General features: G+C 45.5%; 1 protein-coding gene across 3 annotated transcripts in view; it reads left to right on the top strand.

The window, feature by feature from the left end:
* PDZD2 (PDZ domain containing 2) overlaps nucleotides 1-12,514 on the top strand; it is a 138,663-nt gene that overhangs the window by 113,517 nt on the left and 12,632 nt on the right. For 2 of the 3 annotated variants that reach the window (XM_039709869.1, XM_039709865.1), the window contains 6 exons: nucleotides 588-691; nucleotides 1,418-1,586; nucleotides 3,360-4,150; nucleotides 5,422-5,566; nucleotides 7,615-11,206; nucleotides 11,837-11,954. In XM_039709869.1, the coding sequence (XP_039565803.1) occupies nucleotides 588-691; nucleotides 1,418-1,586; nucleotides 3,360-4,150; nucleotides 5,422-5,566; nucleotides 7,615-11,206; nucleotides 11,837-11,954 (4,919 nt within the window). The remainder of the gene's footprint in view (nucleotides 1-587; nucleotides 692-1,417; nucleotides 1,587-3,359; nucleotides 4,151-5,421; nucleotides 5,567-7,614; nucleotides 11,207-11,836; nucleotides 11,955-12,514) is intronic. The other variant, XM_039709868.1, reaches the window with a different exon arrangement.

Here is a 12,514-nt window from a genome sequence, read left to right as displayed (position 1 = left end):
TTGTGACCATTTGAAAAAGGCCAGGTGTTGCATACTGGACTATATGTTTTAACACCATTTTGATCTTTAAAGTCATATCAAAATATGTACTCTGGTATCTCTGTGATGTGTTTGAACTCCAGCATTCCACAAAGTCTGGCAGATGAAAGCAAACTTTTGGCAATGGCAGAGTGACCAGTAAGGGGATGTTCAGACAGAAATGTTAGATTTGTTATGATCCCCTTTTTATGTGTGTCAGCTAAGATCTGCTTTGAAGTTGACCTTGTCAGTGGCTGTTGATTTGTCTTCTGAGGTTGCCCCTAGTCAGCAGCATGCTCCAACAGATGGGGAAGACCATCTTCTGCTCCTGTCTTGTTCATAGCACTGCCCTAGGCCTGGCTGGTGTAACATGTCTCCGTGGTAACATGCCGTCTGAACTGAGGGAGAACTTCTGAAATGCTGCATAAATCTCACTTTAGGAAAGCAATTCAGATAATAAATAAGTGTGATTAAATGCGGCCACCAGCTCAGAAGATGAATGAGAAGGCTGTTTGATTAGATGGACCACAACTTTAATTTTTGGCATCTAACTAATCTGTGTTTAACAGGAGCTGTGCAAAAAAGTCCATCTCCTAGTGTGAAGGCCAAACAAGGAGAGACCTCATCTCCCCTCAGCTGGACAATGAAACGTTTCTTGGAGCCAGCAAGCCGGGTAAAAGGATTAGATGCAATAAAAATAGAGCCTGCTTCAAATTCAGCTTTTACTGAAGCTCTTGGCTATGGGGTTCAAAAACCTGCATGCTCCTTCCCTGTCACATGAGCTCCATAAAGGGTTTGTTTCTTGTGTCACACATCTAAATTGTGACAGCAGCAAGCTTCTCTTTGTCTGTGTGACTATAGGCTTTGGGAGTGATGTGCAGAGCATGGCAGAGAAGGATATGGGGTCCCACCTCTTGCCACCTCCAAGGCACCCCTGCTTTGTGGGACACATTCAAAGTTAGCAGGAAGGACCAGAAGGCTGAGACTAAGTCTCTCTCTACAGCCATTGCAGTGGAAAAATCTGTTTTTCCTGGTAAAGCTGAGGAAGATGTAGACACTATGTCTGGAGGTACAAAGCCTTCCTTTCTTTCAGTGTAGAACAAAGGGAACTGCAAAAGTGCAGTTTCATCCCTTTTTTCTGCATTGAACCACACTTGTAAAGCAGTGGGATTTGGAATCCCTTTTTATTTATTGTATTGACAAAAAATGTGTTGATGTGCAGTGCTTCAGACATTCAATTTCAACAGTTTGGCTCTCAATATACAAGTCCTCTATTTTAAAAACAGGGTTTAAACCTACTTTATTGACACAGCAGTATGAGTGGTCTGTGTGGTGCTCACATGCAGGCAGGGGCTTTATGCATTGAGGACAGCTGGTCACTAGGGTCACTTCTCTTCAGCAGGGATCCGTCAGCTCCGAGGCAGAGCTTTCCCAGTACTTCTCCCATGATGGTTCGAGCCATATCCCCTTCTCTGATGCTGTCCCTGGCTCGTGTGATGAGGAGCAGCTCCGTCAGAAGAACAGGAACAGCTGGCTGGATGATGGCTCTCTTCTCCCTGGCAGCCTGAGTAAGTGATACAAATGTGTCTGGTCATTGGACTAGTAGGGGCAGAGTGGCTGAGTGCTGGGTTCCTGTACAGGAGAGCTGTGGTGGTCCCTGTGCTGGTAAGAAATGCCAGGCAGAGCATTGTAAGCCATTGTTGATCGCATGATGTCTTGGTTTGGAAAGACAGGTGTCTGGTAAGGAAGGCAGGACCCTCCCCTGAAATGGAAAATGTAAACCCCCTCCCTCTAAATTGATATAAATTTTAAATTAAGGGGCTCTCAGGCAAAAAATATGGGAGCAGGAAATAACAGTTCTTTATTAGGGAAGAAAATAAAAAGATAATATTACAATGCAGGTAAACTAAACAACACTGACAGAGTCAGAACATAACCTGACACCCTGTTGGTCAGAGTTTTGGTAGCAGTCCAAGTGGAAATGTGGCTGCAGTCCTCCTGGGTGTGATTCTGTCAGAACAGGGATCCTGTAGAAAGGTGTAGTCTTCCTCTGAAGATCCAGGGGAAGAGAGCAGATGTTTCTCTGGGAGATCCCTGCTGTTCCAGAATCTCAAGATGCTGGTGTACCAGAAACTCGAGGTTATATCCGGGTAGGAATTCTTGGCTCTCCCCTCTGGGTGGAGCATCTCACAATGGGATGCTGTAGTTCTTATCAGTCATGCAGTGGTATTCAGTAGCCTGTTATCAGCAGATGTCTCCCCAGTTGTGGAAGAGATAAGGAAAACTTCCCACTTAACAGAAGACAACAGCCATACAGATGGTAAATAGAATACAATTTGCTTGACAATCCAGGACATATGATGTTCTGGAAGATTGAAGGAATTTACAACAATCCACAGAAACGCCTGTTTCCATGATATTTTGTTCAAAACACTGTTCTGATAATGTGAAAATGACTTTGATTGGTTTGGATGAAATTAGATTGACAGCACTGTGGAGTTTGGGGTTTTTTTTCAAATTACTGATCATCTTATTTATTACATTTATGGAGACTGTTCATAGCTATCTCAGAAACTTTGAGAGGGTCAATATATGTATAAAAACAAACATGTAATTTTACATCAGATATTTCGCATGTGTATCTTTCTCCCCATAATAACTGACTAAAAGAACCTTGTGTGTCCTTAATGATGTGCACCTGATCACAAATTCAAAGCATGTATTTGTTCTCTCTTTCCTGTTTTCTCAAATATTTTCTTTACCTACATCTTCTTTTCTGTACAAATTATTTAATGTTTAAAAGCATTTTTACATTTCTAACTAGCCACCAAAAAATGCAAAACAAAATAATGTCCTGCAAAGTGAGATGCAGTTCTTTCTAAGGAGAATGCGGGAAGGGTTCTTGGGTTTCTTACTTGCTGATTTGAAATTGATTGTTGTGTCTTTGTTCAAGAAAGCAATTTTTACTCTCTGTGAGTTAATTCAGGAGTTCTGAGCTTAGATTTAAGGAAAATGTGAAAGAAAATCTGTTGTTTAAGCTAAAATACACATTTGAATTTACATCCCTTTCTTTGAGTCATAGTCATAATTTAGAAATAAACTGAAAATAGAACTAGACATGCTAATGAACTGATTTTGGGAATTTCCCATAAATTGTAGCTATCTGCAGTCCTCTTGATGTTTACTGCAGTTAGAGAGGACATGAAAAGCCTGCTTTTTGCTTTGTGAAGAAGAGTTAAGCTTCCTCTGTAAACAGACCCACATGTATTCTGCTGTAGCGAGATGCGCGGTGTTAAAAATCATCTGTAAGTATAGTTAAATTATAACTTTTATTTCCCTAGCTGCTAGAGATGCAGGAGTGACAAAAGCAAATGGTTTGGCTTCTCCAGCTAGTGGGAGGTCGTCTGGCCATCACAACAAGCACGTGGAGTCTGTCCGACCCGGCATCCTCAGCGACAGCCCCAAATCTGCCCGCAGCCCCTTTCACCGACAGAGACGGGTTGTTTTCTATGATGGTGACGCCAGTGACGACGATGAAAGTTCCCACTTGCACAGGAGCCAGAGGGCCAAGAGCCAGGAGGATGCTGGCATTGTCATTACAACCTCGTCTGTAGAAATCGATGATGAGAGCCAGGACAGTGAGTCATCGAGATACAGCGGCATGGAGACATCTTCCCCTGTCTTTAGCAACTCTGTGGAGTCTGCAGACAGCACGCTGGAGCAAGTTGAATCTCCTTTTTTCCCCATCATAGCATTTGATTACTCAAGTGTGCCTGAAGTTCGTCTTGGCAGCCTGAGTTTGAGGGAGCTCCGGGAAGCACAGCTTGAATCCAAGAGATCGCCAAAACTTGAGCACAGAGCAGTCACCAGAGTGAAAAGCATGATGAGCACTGAGTGCCGAAGCCTTCAGAGACACAGGACGGAGGAGCATGGCTCTTACAACAAGCCTGTTGCCAGGATGCTCCCTCACAGCAAGAAGTGTGAAGCACCAGATGTGGCTGGGCAGGGCCAGGTTGAAGTTGTCACTCTGGTTCGCAATGAGCACGAGTCATTCGGCCTGGATTTGGAAATCCAGGCCATGCCCTTAAAGGTTGTTGTCACAGGGATGCGGCCAGGTGGACCAGCAGAAATGGTAATTTGTAATTTGAGTACCTTATAGTGATGTGCTTTCCCATTTTGGGGCTGATTATTATTATTTTCATAGTTATTACTAAGCAAGTGGCCTGCTGAGAGTAACCACAACTGAAGTGTTTGTCCTTGCTGGGAAAAATATCTCACCCCATGTTGTTGTGGAGCTGCTGCTAAATAAAATGTTTCTGATTCAGAAGTGCACCCAGGCTAATTCAAAACTAAGAGAAGCAGCACACAGATCCACTGAGACGGGCTCATCCCTCCTTGTAATTGCAATTTTGAGAGAATGAAATTTGTGTATTCATCCCAGGCTAATTCAAAACTAAGAGAAGCAGCACACAGATCCACTGAGACAGGCTCATCCCTCCTTGTAATTGCACTTTGAGAGAATGAAATTTGTGTATTCACGTTCTAACTATGAGCAAAGACAAAATAAGTAAATCCTGGTGGCAGAGAATAATGGTAACAAATGTATTATGCTTTACTATTTTATGTGAGCATGTCCCCGTATTAACAGGGATCTGGAACCAAGAGGCTTTAGGTGCTGGCCAGGTTTGCCAAGAGCTACAGTAGAACCACTAACACATTGCTCTTCTGCAGCTCATACATGCCCATACCAGTATGGATACATGCTTCACACTGGTTGTGGAATTGCTAGATGCAGAAGTGGAAAAAAAAGAATAATACTCTGGTGTACAAACCTGGCTGTAGCATTTTTAATCTCATTAGCGACCACTAGAGTAAGAGGGGATATGTAAGAGGGGACAGCAGTTTGAATAGGGCTGTGAGATCTGGGGATTAGGGTTTTGTTCCTGCCTTTTTTTCAGACTTCTTTGACAGTATTTAGAAACAACCTTTACCTTAAGAGCTCAGTTTATGTCTGTTCACTGGTTTAAGAGAGTTTCACCTGAGAAGTAGTTTGTGCATGGAATTAAAAAATGACACACACTGTTCCAGTCCTGAAGAAGCTAGGGCTGATCCATCCCATTTCATTTAACTAAGAGAGCTATGTCCTCCATCGTGATACTCATCTCCCAGAGAAACCAGCAGATCTTTTGACCTTCCTGTTTTAGATTGATCGTTAATTCTTCTCCTGGCAGAAACACAGTCTGTTCTTTATTTATGTGCTGGCAAACTGACAGCAGTGGTACCTGTGCTCTGCAGTGACGTGAAACTGGGGATGTTGTTCATAAGCTATTAATTGCTTCCGTGCAATCTCTGCAGGGCTTCTGATGTGTATTTATAATTTCCTTGAATCTCTCTTTGCATCAGGGATCAATGGGCAAGATGTCTGTAGGAGATGAGATTACCACTATCAACAGCATCCCCGTCAGCAAGATGATGTACGAGGAAATCTGTTTGCTTATGCAGTGTCTTCCCACATCCGTAACCCTGGAGATCCAGAAGGCAGCGTCAGGTGAGAAAGCAGTTTTGCTTTTGTACCATTTATTCTGGGTACAAGTGAACAAAACGTCCTTGGATCTGCTGGGCCTGACCTTCTGCTGTCCTAGCTTTCCACATGGATTCAGAGAAGAGGACAGGGAGGGACATTGTGTCTGCACTGGTGAGCCAGGCAAAGCACTTCATCACCAAGTCAAGCTTCAGGGTCCTCTCTGGCATCATGATAAGGGGAGAAAACCTACTCCTGTGTGAAGTATTCAAAGTTCCCACATAGAGTAGGTCCCTCCTGCCAGTGTTTGGAGAGGTCTGAGTCATCTGATGCAGTTCTGGAACTAAAATGGCAGTTACTCTTGTCCTGACAACTCATTTTATTGCTGTACCTGTTCATGAAATATATAGGCCCCTTATAATCAAATCTGTCTCTCTTAAATCCGAAGTTCTAGTAATGTTTTTTTTGAATGGACAATGAGACACTGAAAACCTCTTTTCTTTCTTTTTTTCTTTCCTTCCCTTTTATTATGTCAGAATTCTCTGAAGTGCAGGAAGATGAAACAGAAAACTAAAATCTTACAAAAATGTTTATTTTTATGTTTCATTACAGAAAGTTTTCTAGTGTGAGTTGAAATACTTGATACCTTCTTGCTTTCTGCTCAGGGCTGATTTATGCTTCTACAGCAATATATGAATCCCCACAGACTGTGCAAATTATGTGGTGTGGAAATGAGTTTTTGAAAAAGAAAAGCATACTTTTCAAATTCAGGAAGAACATAATATTTTGCTTTGTTCTAGCTTATGATCTTCTTTGTGTACCTTTGTGTACCTGGGAACCTAAAGTGCTTCCAGATGCTTGATTTCCAGTTGTTCTTTAAGGAATTCCAGGCTTGGCAGGATCTTGTTCTTGTTTCCTTAGATTGCTGTGGCTTCTCAAACCAATAGCATTGGGGCAAGAACACATTGGCAGTACTTTGTAAGGCCCTTCACCCTTTCCCCTGTCCTATCCCTCTGGCAAAAAAAGATGGTCTCTTCAGCATGTAATCCACCATGCTGAAGCAGGGGAGTACTTCAAATTCTAATCTGGCTGCTTGACATAGCCTTCCTGAGGTGTTTTTCCCTTGTTGGCTCCAGGAGGAATCAGCACTTCTTAACAAGGATGCCTAAGTTAGATGATGTGGATGATCCTGCAGGTTTGTGTGAGAAGTACAGAGATGCACAGGCACCTTTAAATGAGCAGGGCAGGATGCTGACACTGAATAGCCTCTCCTTCTCTAGACACTTTCTGGGCCCCATGTCATAGTAACTGGCCTCTGGAAGGCAGCTTGAATGGGGATGCATGTCTCAGGAGCAGTGTAGAGAGGTGGAATCTGGTGCATAGGTTGAAGTGCTGGAAGCTGAAGATGTGGAGAAATGGGTGAGCAGGAATGTGTCAGAGTGCGGCAGTGACGGGGAGCTCGGTGTGCTGCCCAGGAGTGGGTTAAACATGTACTGGAAGCCAGAAGTCTGTGCCAGAAATGCAGTAAAGCCCATGTGCTTAATGTGTGCATAACGTCACCCATGCATGTCACACTGAACACCTGCAAAAGTGCTGAGGGGTCAGAGCCAAGTTATTTATGCACAGACTGTCGCTGTGTTATCTGGTCACCTTTGCTATGTCAGGGCTTTCTGTGCTCCCCGGGGTCTCTGTTGGAGATTTCAGAGATGAAACAAGTGATGAGAAGCAGTGCTGCTCAGCGTGACTTACTGCATGCTGACACTTTGGTAGTTGGCTGCTTGACTGCTGCAATTTCAAAGATGAGAGTTAAACAGATCATGACTACTCACCTTGGATAAGTGGATTGCTCCCTTCTGTGCACTACTCAAATACACATGGTTATGATTAATTTGAGTTGTTGTAAACATCATTACAGAAGAGGAGGAGTACAGATCAAAATGAAAACATGTAGTCTATGTGGGCGTCTATTTTTGTAATAAAACCTGGTGTTTTCTATATCACTACTTACATTTGACAGGATTTTGCCTTTTTTCTTTCTTTCTTTCTTATTTTTTTTTTTTTAAATTGTGATGCAGCTGTCAGCAGATTTACAAACCTCATCCTGTCTCCAGGGGTAGACACTCAAAATCAGGCCAATGTCAACAGCATCCTCACAGCGGAGGAAGAGCAGAGCTCTGGGAAGCGAGAAAGGGCAGGTCTGCAGGCTGCCGTGGGCGGCTGCGCGGCGGAGAGAGCAACACTGCCGCCTGATGCCACCGGCAGGGACGTGCACAGAGGCAGCCCGAGGGCCAGCCGTGAGGAGGAGTGCGCGGCTATCCCCGTCACTGACATCGATGACCTGCTCAGCCAGATGGGTGTCCCCGAGGGCAGGGCCCCGCGCACCCCGTCGCGCGCAGAAAGTCCCCTCCGAGACACCGAGTACACCACGATGTGCTGCTGTGGCACTGACGAAGGCTGCCCCGGCTCCGAGCCACGAGCACCCAAGGAGGAGCTGCTGGAGAAAGCTGTGAATTGTGGAGCTAATGCACAAGGGGTTTTGGGGCTGTCTGTGTTGGACTCCATCAACACAGGCAAACTTTTTACTGTGAATAAAAACTCTTTGAATAACTATTCTAGGAATTTTAGCAGTTTAAATGAGGATGAGTTGCCTGCAGCAAACTCTCTGGAGCGTAAAAGGAGTGACCCTTTTCCAAAGTCAATGTATGGGGCTGCGGAGGATTCTCACTCAGATGCAGAGTCTGTCACAGAAGCCTTTGACAGTGCTGGTGAGGGGTTGCTTGGACAATGTGCTGCTGCTAATGCCCCCGCAGGCTCTACTGTAACAGAGTCAGATGAGGAGCAAATTGAGATTTGTTGCATGAATGACGAGCCGCAGAAGCCCACACAGGAGCAGCATCTCAGCTCTGGAACAAGCTCATCCTTGCTGTCCCCACTGCACCCTTATAGTAGCAAAGTTTTGCAGAATGAGGGCTGTGCAATGTGTGGGTCACTGGAGACAAGCATCAACAAACTAGGTTTGGAAGATCATGGTGGTCCCATTCTATGTCCTTCACAGTGTCCAGATGTGTCCTCTGCATCCTTGTGTTCTCCTTCCTCAGTTCTCTTGCCAGAAGAAGACATCCTAAAAAATTCAGTCAGTATCCCTGAAGTTTACTCTTTCTGTAACAATGGTGCCTTACGTACAGAAGAACAGATGGATTTGGGGACCAGTAATGAACACAAGAAATGCTGTGAATCCACTGAAGAGAAAGGATCTCTGCACTGCAAAAAGACAAGCCTTTGCTCTGCTAGAAATGTCAATGTCTTGGAGAACAGCTTGTTGGAAAAAGAAGGATGTCATGATGAGCAGAGATCCAAATCTGAAAGTGAAATGGCAGTTGATGACTGTAATCATACTGTTAATTACTGCTTGGTGAAGAAAGAAACCAACAGTTTGTCCACTTTGCCTAAAACAGACAGCAATCACGTGAATGCATTGTCAACAAAAGGAATATCACTCAGGTCACCCTTTCCCACTAGATCTAAAGATCCAAAGGCTAATGCAACTCATGAATTGCCAGGAAAAAATGAGAAAATTAACTCTGTAACTTCAGGAAGGACTTCAAATGGAAAAGTCCAAAGCTCAGGCACAAATCACTGCAAAGGAGCTGCAGTACCGCACAGCCCATCCTCACAGAAAAAATCCTGTCAGGAGTCTAAGGCAATGGCACAAAAAAGTATAATGGACACTCTTTTAAATAATCAGAAATCTAAAGCAGGACCAAAGCTAAAAGGGTTCACCATCAAAAGCAAAGCAAAGACAAATTCAGATTCTTCTGGCATTACTCCTACCAAAGTCAATGGGGCTGATCAGAAAAGGGCTTCTGTTTCTCCACAACTATCCCCCAAACTCCTGGGAAAGAAAACACCATTGTCCCGTAACTCACCTACAAACTCAGATCCTGGAAAGAGCATTTCAGCAGTTTCAAAGACTCTGAAATCAGAACTAGAAAATAAACCATCTCTGGTAATTTCTGAAGATTCACTTCTGCCTCTCCTGAATGGCAGCAGCAGTCCAACGTCAAGTGGTGAAATGAAATGTGGCTGTGGGGAGCTATCATGGGGAAAGCCAAAAGAGAAGCAAGTTTCCATGCAGGCTGTGGTATGTCAGGGTAAGGATGCTAAGGTGGATGATTTCAGAGCCAGAGACAATCAGTCCATAGTCACTTCACCTCCTCAGGGGATACCAAAAGCTGAATATGTGAAAGCGAGGACTGATAACCCTGGAGGAGACCTGAACACAATCAAAAGCATCCATAGTGCAGATGACCTTAGGCAATTAGATCTGCAAAACGTAGGAATGGCTGCTGGAGCCTGCTCTTCTTCATTGGGGTCCCCCTCAGTTCAGCAGGAGCAGCTGGAAGGGCAGGAGATCCAACGTACTTTCATTGAGGTGAAGCTTTCCTCCTCATCATCCCCTTCGTCCTCCTCCTCTGCCTCATCCTCACCAGCATCGTTTTTGCGGCTGCCATTGCTGGAGAAAACAGAAGAGGTGAATGCAGAAGTGCCTCGGCTGGCTGAGGAGATGGGGACCATGCAGTATTTCTCAAGAGGAGATACTGCTGGAGACAGACGTCCCTGTGGCTTGTCAAAACCTGTGACAAGGACCTACTCAATGCCATCCCAGTTGTCCGGTCACTTGAGGGAAGACTGCCATGGCACAGAGGTTCACCCTGTGCAAGGTCCCCAGGGCCAAACTGCAGAGGAGAAATACCCACAGGCAGCAACGGGGATGTTAAAGATGGTGCACCTGAATCTGCCTAACAGCCAGAGTGGAAAGGAGCAAACTTATGCCTCCAAAAGTGCCCAGAAGGTCCATGACACATCCCCCTCAGCCAGTGACATTAGCTACCCCACTGCTGATAAACTGAGAAGCTTCAGGAGGAATTACTATTACTATGAGCTGAACTGGCCACATGAGCCGATTTCATCCTTCTCTGTCAAACAGAGGATCAAATCCTTTGAAAACCTGGCAAATTTTGACCGGCCCGTTGTGAAGGCCATTGATATATGCTCGACTGCAAGGTTGCCCCTTGCCAGGAGGTCTTGTGGTGGGCTGGCCAGCACATCCAGCTCCACCGAGGCACCATGGGCACTGCGGCGCAGCTTGAGCTCCTACGGTGGCAGTCCCAGCTCAGCCAACACCGTGGCCAAGTCTCCCCTTGGCACAGAGCCCGTGTGTGTGACCGAGGGTGGCAAAGGTGATGGAAAGCCCCAGAGGAGCGAGGAGGATGGCGCTGGGGCAGACATGGCTGCCTTCCCCACCTCGGCCTCACAGGTGCGCCGCAGCCGGGGCCTGGGGCGGCCGCCGCTGTCCCGCTCCAGGCTGCGGGAGCTGAGAGCCCTCAGCATGCCCGACCTGGACAAGCTGTGTGGAGAGGGCTTTTCGGAGCCCCCGCAGCCCACCTGCTTCAAGACAGAGCTGGAAATCACGCCCCGCAGAGTCCTTGGCACACCTGCCCAGAGTGGGGCAGCTCCATCAGCCCGCTGCAGCCCGGCAGAGCTGGGTGGGATGGGAATGGGAGCCTGCAGCCCCCGGGACAGCGGCTCAGGGACACCGGGTTCTGCCTCTGATGATGACATGCCCCATGGCAGCTCTCTGGATGGGGGAAACAGCTGGTCTATCAGGTTGGTGTCAGCTTTGCTGTTGTTGTTTCATCCCTGCCCAAGGCAAAGCTTCCACTGTGCCGCAGGTCTGCCCCAAAGCATGTTTCAGCTGTGGCCCCAGCCTGCTGTCCCCTCACAGTCTGGGGCTGCCATTCATGACCTTGATGCCTCAGAGCTGCCATGCTGCTGTGTCTTGGCTTCACAACAGAATTAAACATTTTATCCTGGAATGGCGGGGCTCCTTTTCTGTGGCCCCTCTAGCTGGTTTTGGTCAGTTTTTGGCCATGTTACAGTACAGCAGTAGTGGTGGAGAGGAGTCTGCACAGCACTGGCTGCCAGCACAGCCTGTGGTGACAAACGAGCTTGTTGTCCTGCCAGAAGTAGTCTTCAGATGTAGCTGTCTCCTGTTAATGTCTGTTGCTAAAACCATTAGGGAAGGATGAGGGGAACAGAACAGGGACTGACTTTGAGAGTTATTCTTAAATAATTTTCTCTGCCCCTTCCTATTCTCCTAGCATACACAATTTCTTACCAGTTTTCGTGATTCCTTCTTTGTCATTTATCCTAATACAGCCTATACTGTATACACAAAATGCATCTCTACAAATTTGGGAAATATAGAGCTCTTTTGTCTTTTTATGTTTATTTTAGCTTGGATCAGCTGCTCATCTCAAGCCTGGACCAGCAAAAACTGCAATCTGTTTTGGCAGTGGTAGTACCAAAATGTGATGTTGATGCTATGCTCCAAGAAGTCAAAGCACAAGTAAAGGTAAAAACTACAAGATAACACTGAGTTATTGGTGGATTTTTGAGGGTTTTCTTAAACCTCAGATAAAATCTTTTCCAGACTGTTTCAGGGCTCCTCCAGTAGTCCCACGACTGGCTATTACTATCAACTACAGTTAATGTTAATTTTACTAATGCTTGTTTTAAATGCCTGCTATAAACCTGTGATAATTTTGAATAGCTTTTTGTATAAGGAAGTTCAGAAGCAGTTATGAGTCACAATAAATAGACCTATTCTGAGTGGAAAAGTATTCTTCCATCTGGGCTCCCCAGTACCTGCACATCAGAATTTAGCTTTCCACCAGCCATCTGGGTCAGACTCAGTTTCCCCACCATGCAGGGGAAGCTCTGCTCCTCTTTGTGCCTGGTGCATTTGGCTAGAAGCTGCAATCACAGAAATTGAATTTATTTTGTTCAATGCTGAACTTGAACACCACAATGTGGCTGCTGAAGGGTTTATAAGAGACTCCTGTGGCCTTTCTGTTCTCTTCTGTGGAAACTGGTTTTTGTATCAAGATAACCTGCTTTATGTAGGTGTTATGT

This window comes from Passer montanus, unplaced genomic scaffold (assembly GCF_014805655.1).
Source record: "Passer montanus isolate IOZ18808 unplaced genomic scaffold, ASM1480565v1 scaffold22, whole genome shotgun sequence".
Classification (NCBI taxonomy): Eukaryota; Metazoa; Chordata; class Aves; order Passeriformes; family Passeridae; genus Passer; species Passer montanus.
Note: the sequence above shows the minus strand (reverse complement) of the source record. Positions and strands in the feature narration are given on the sequence as shown.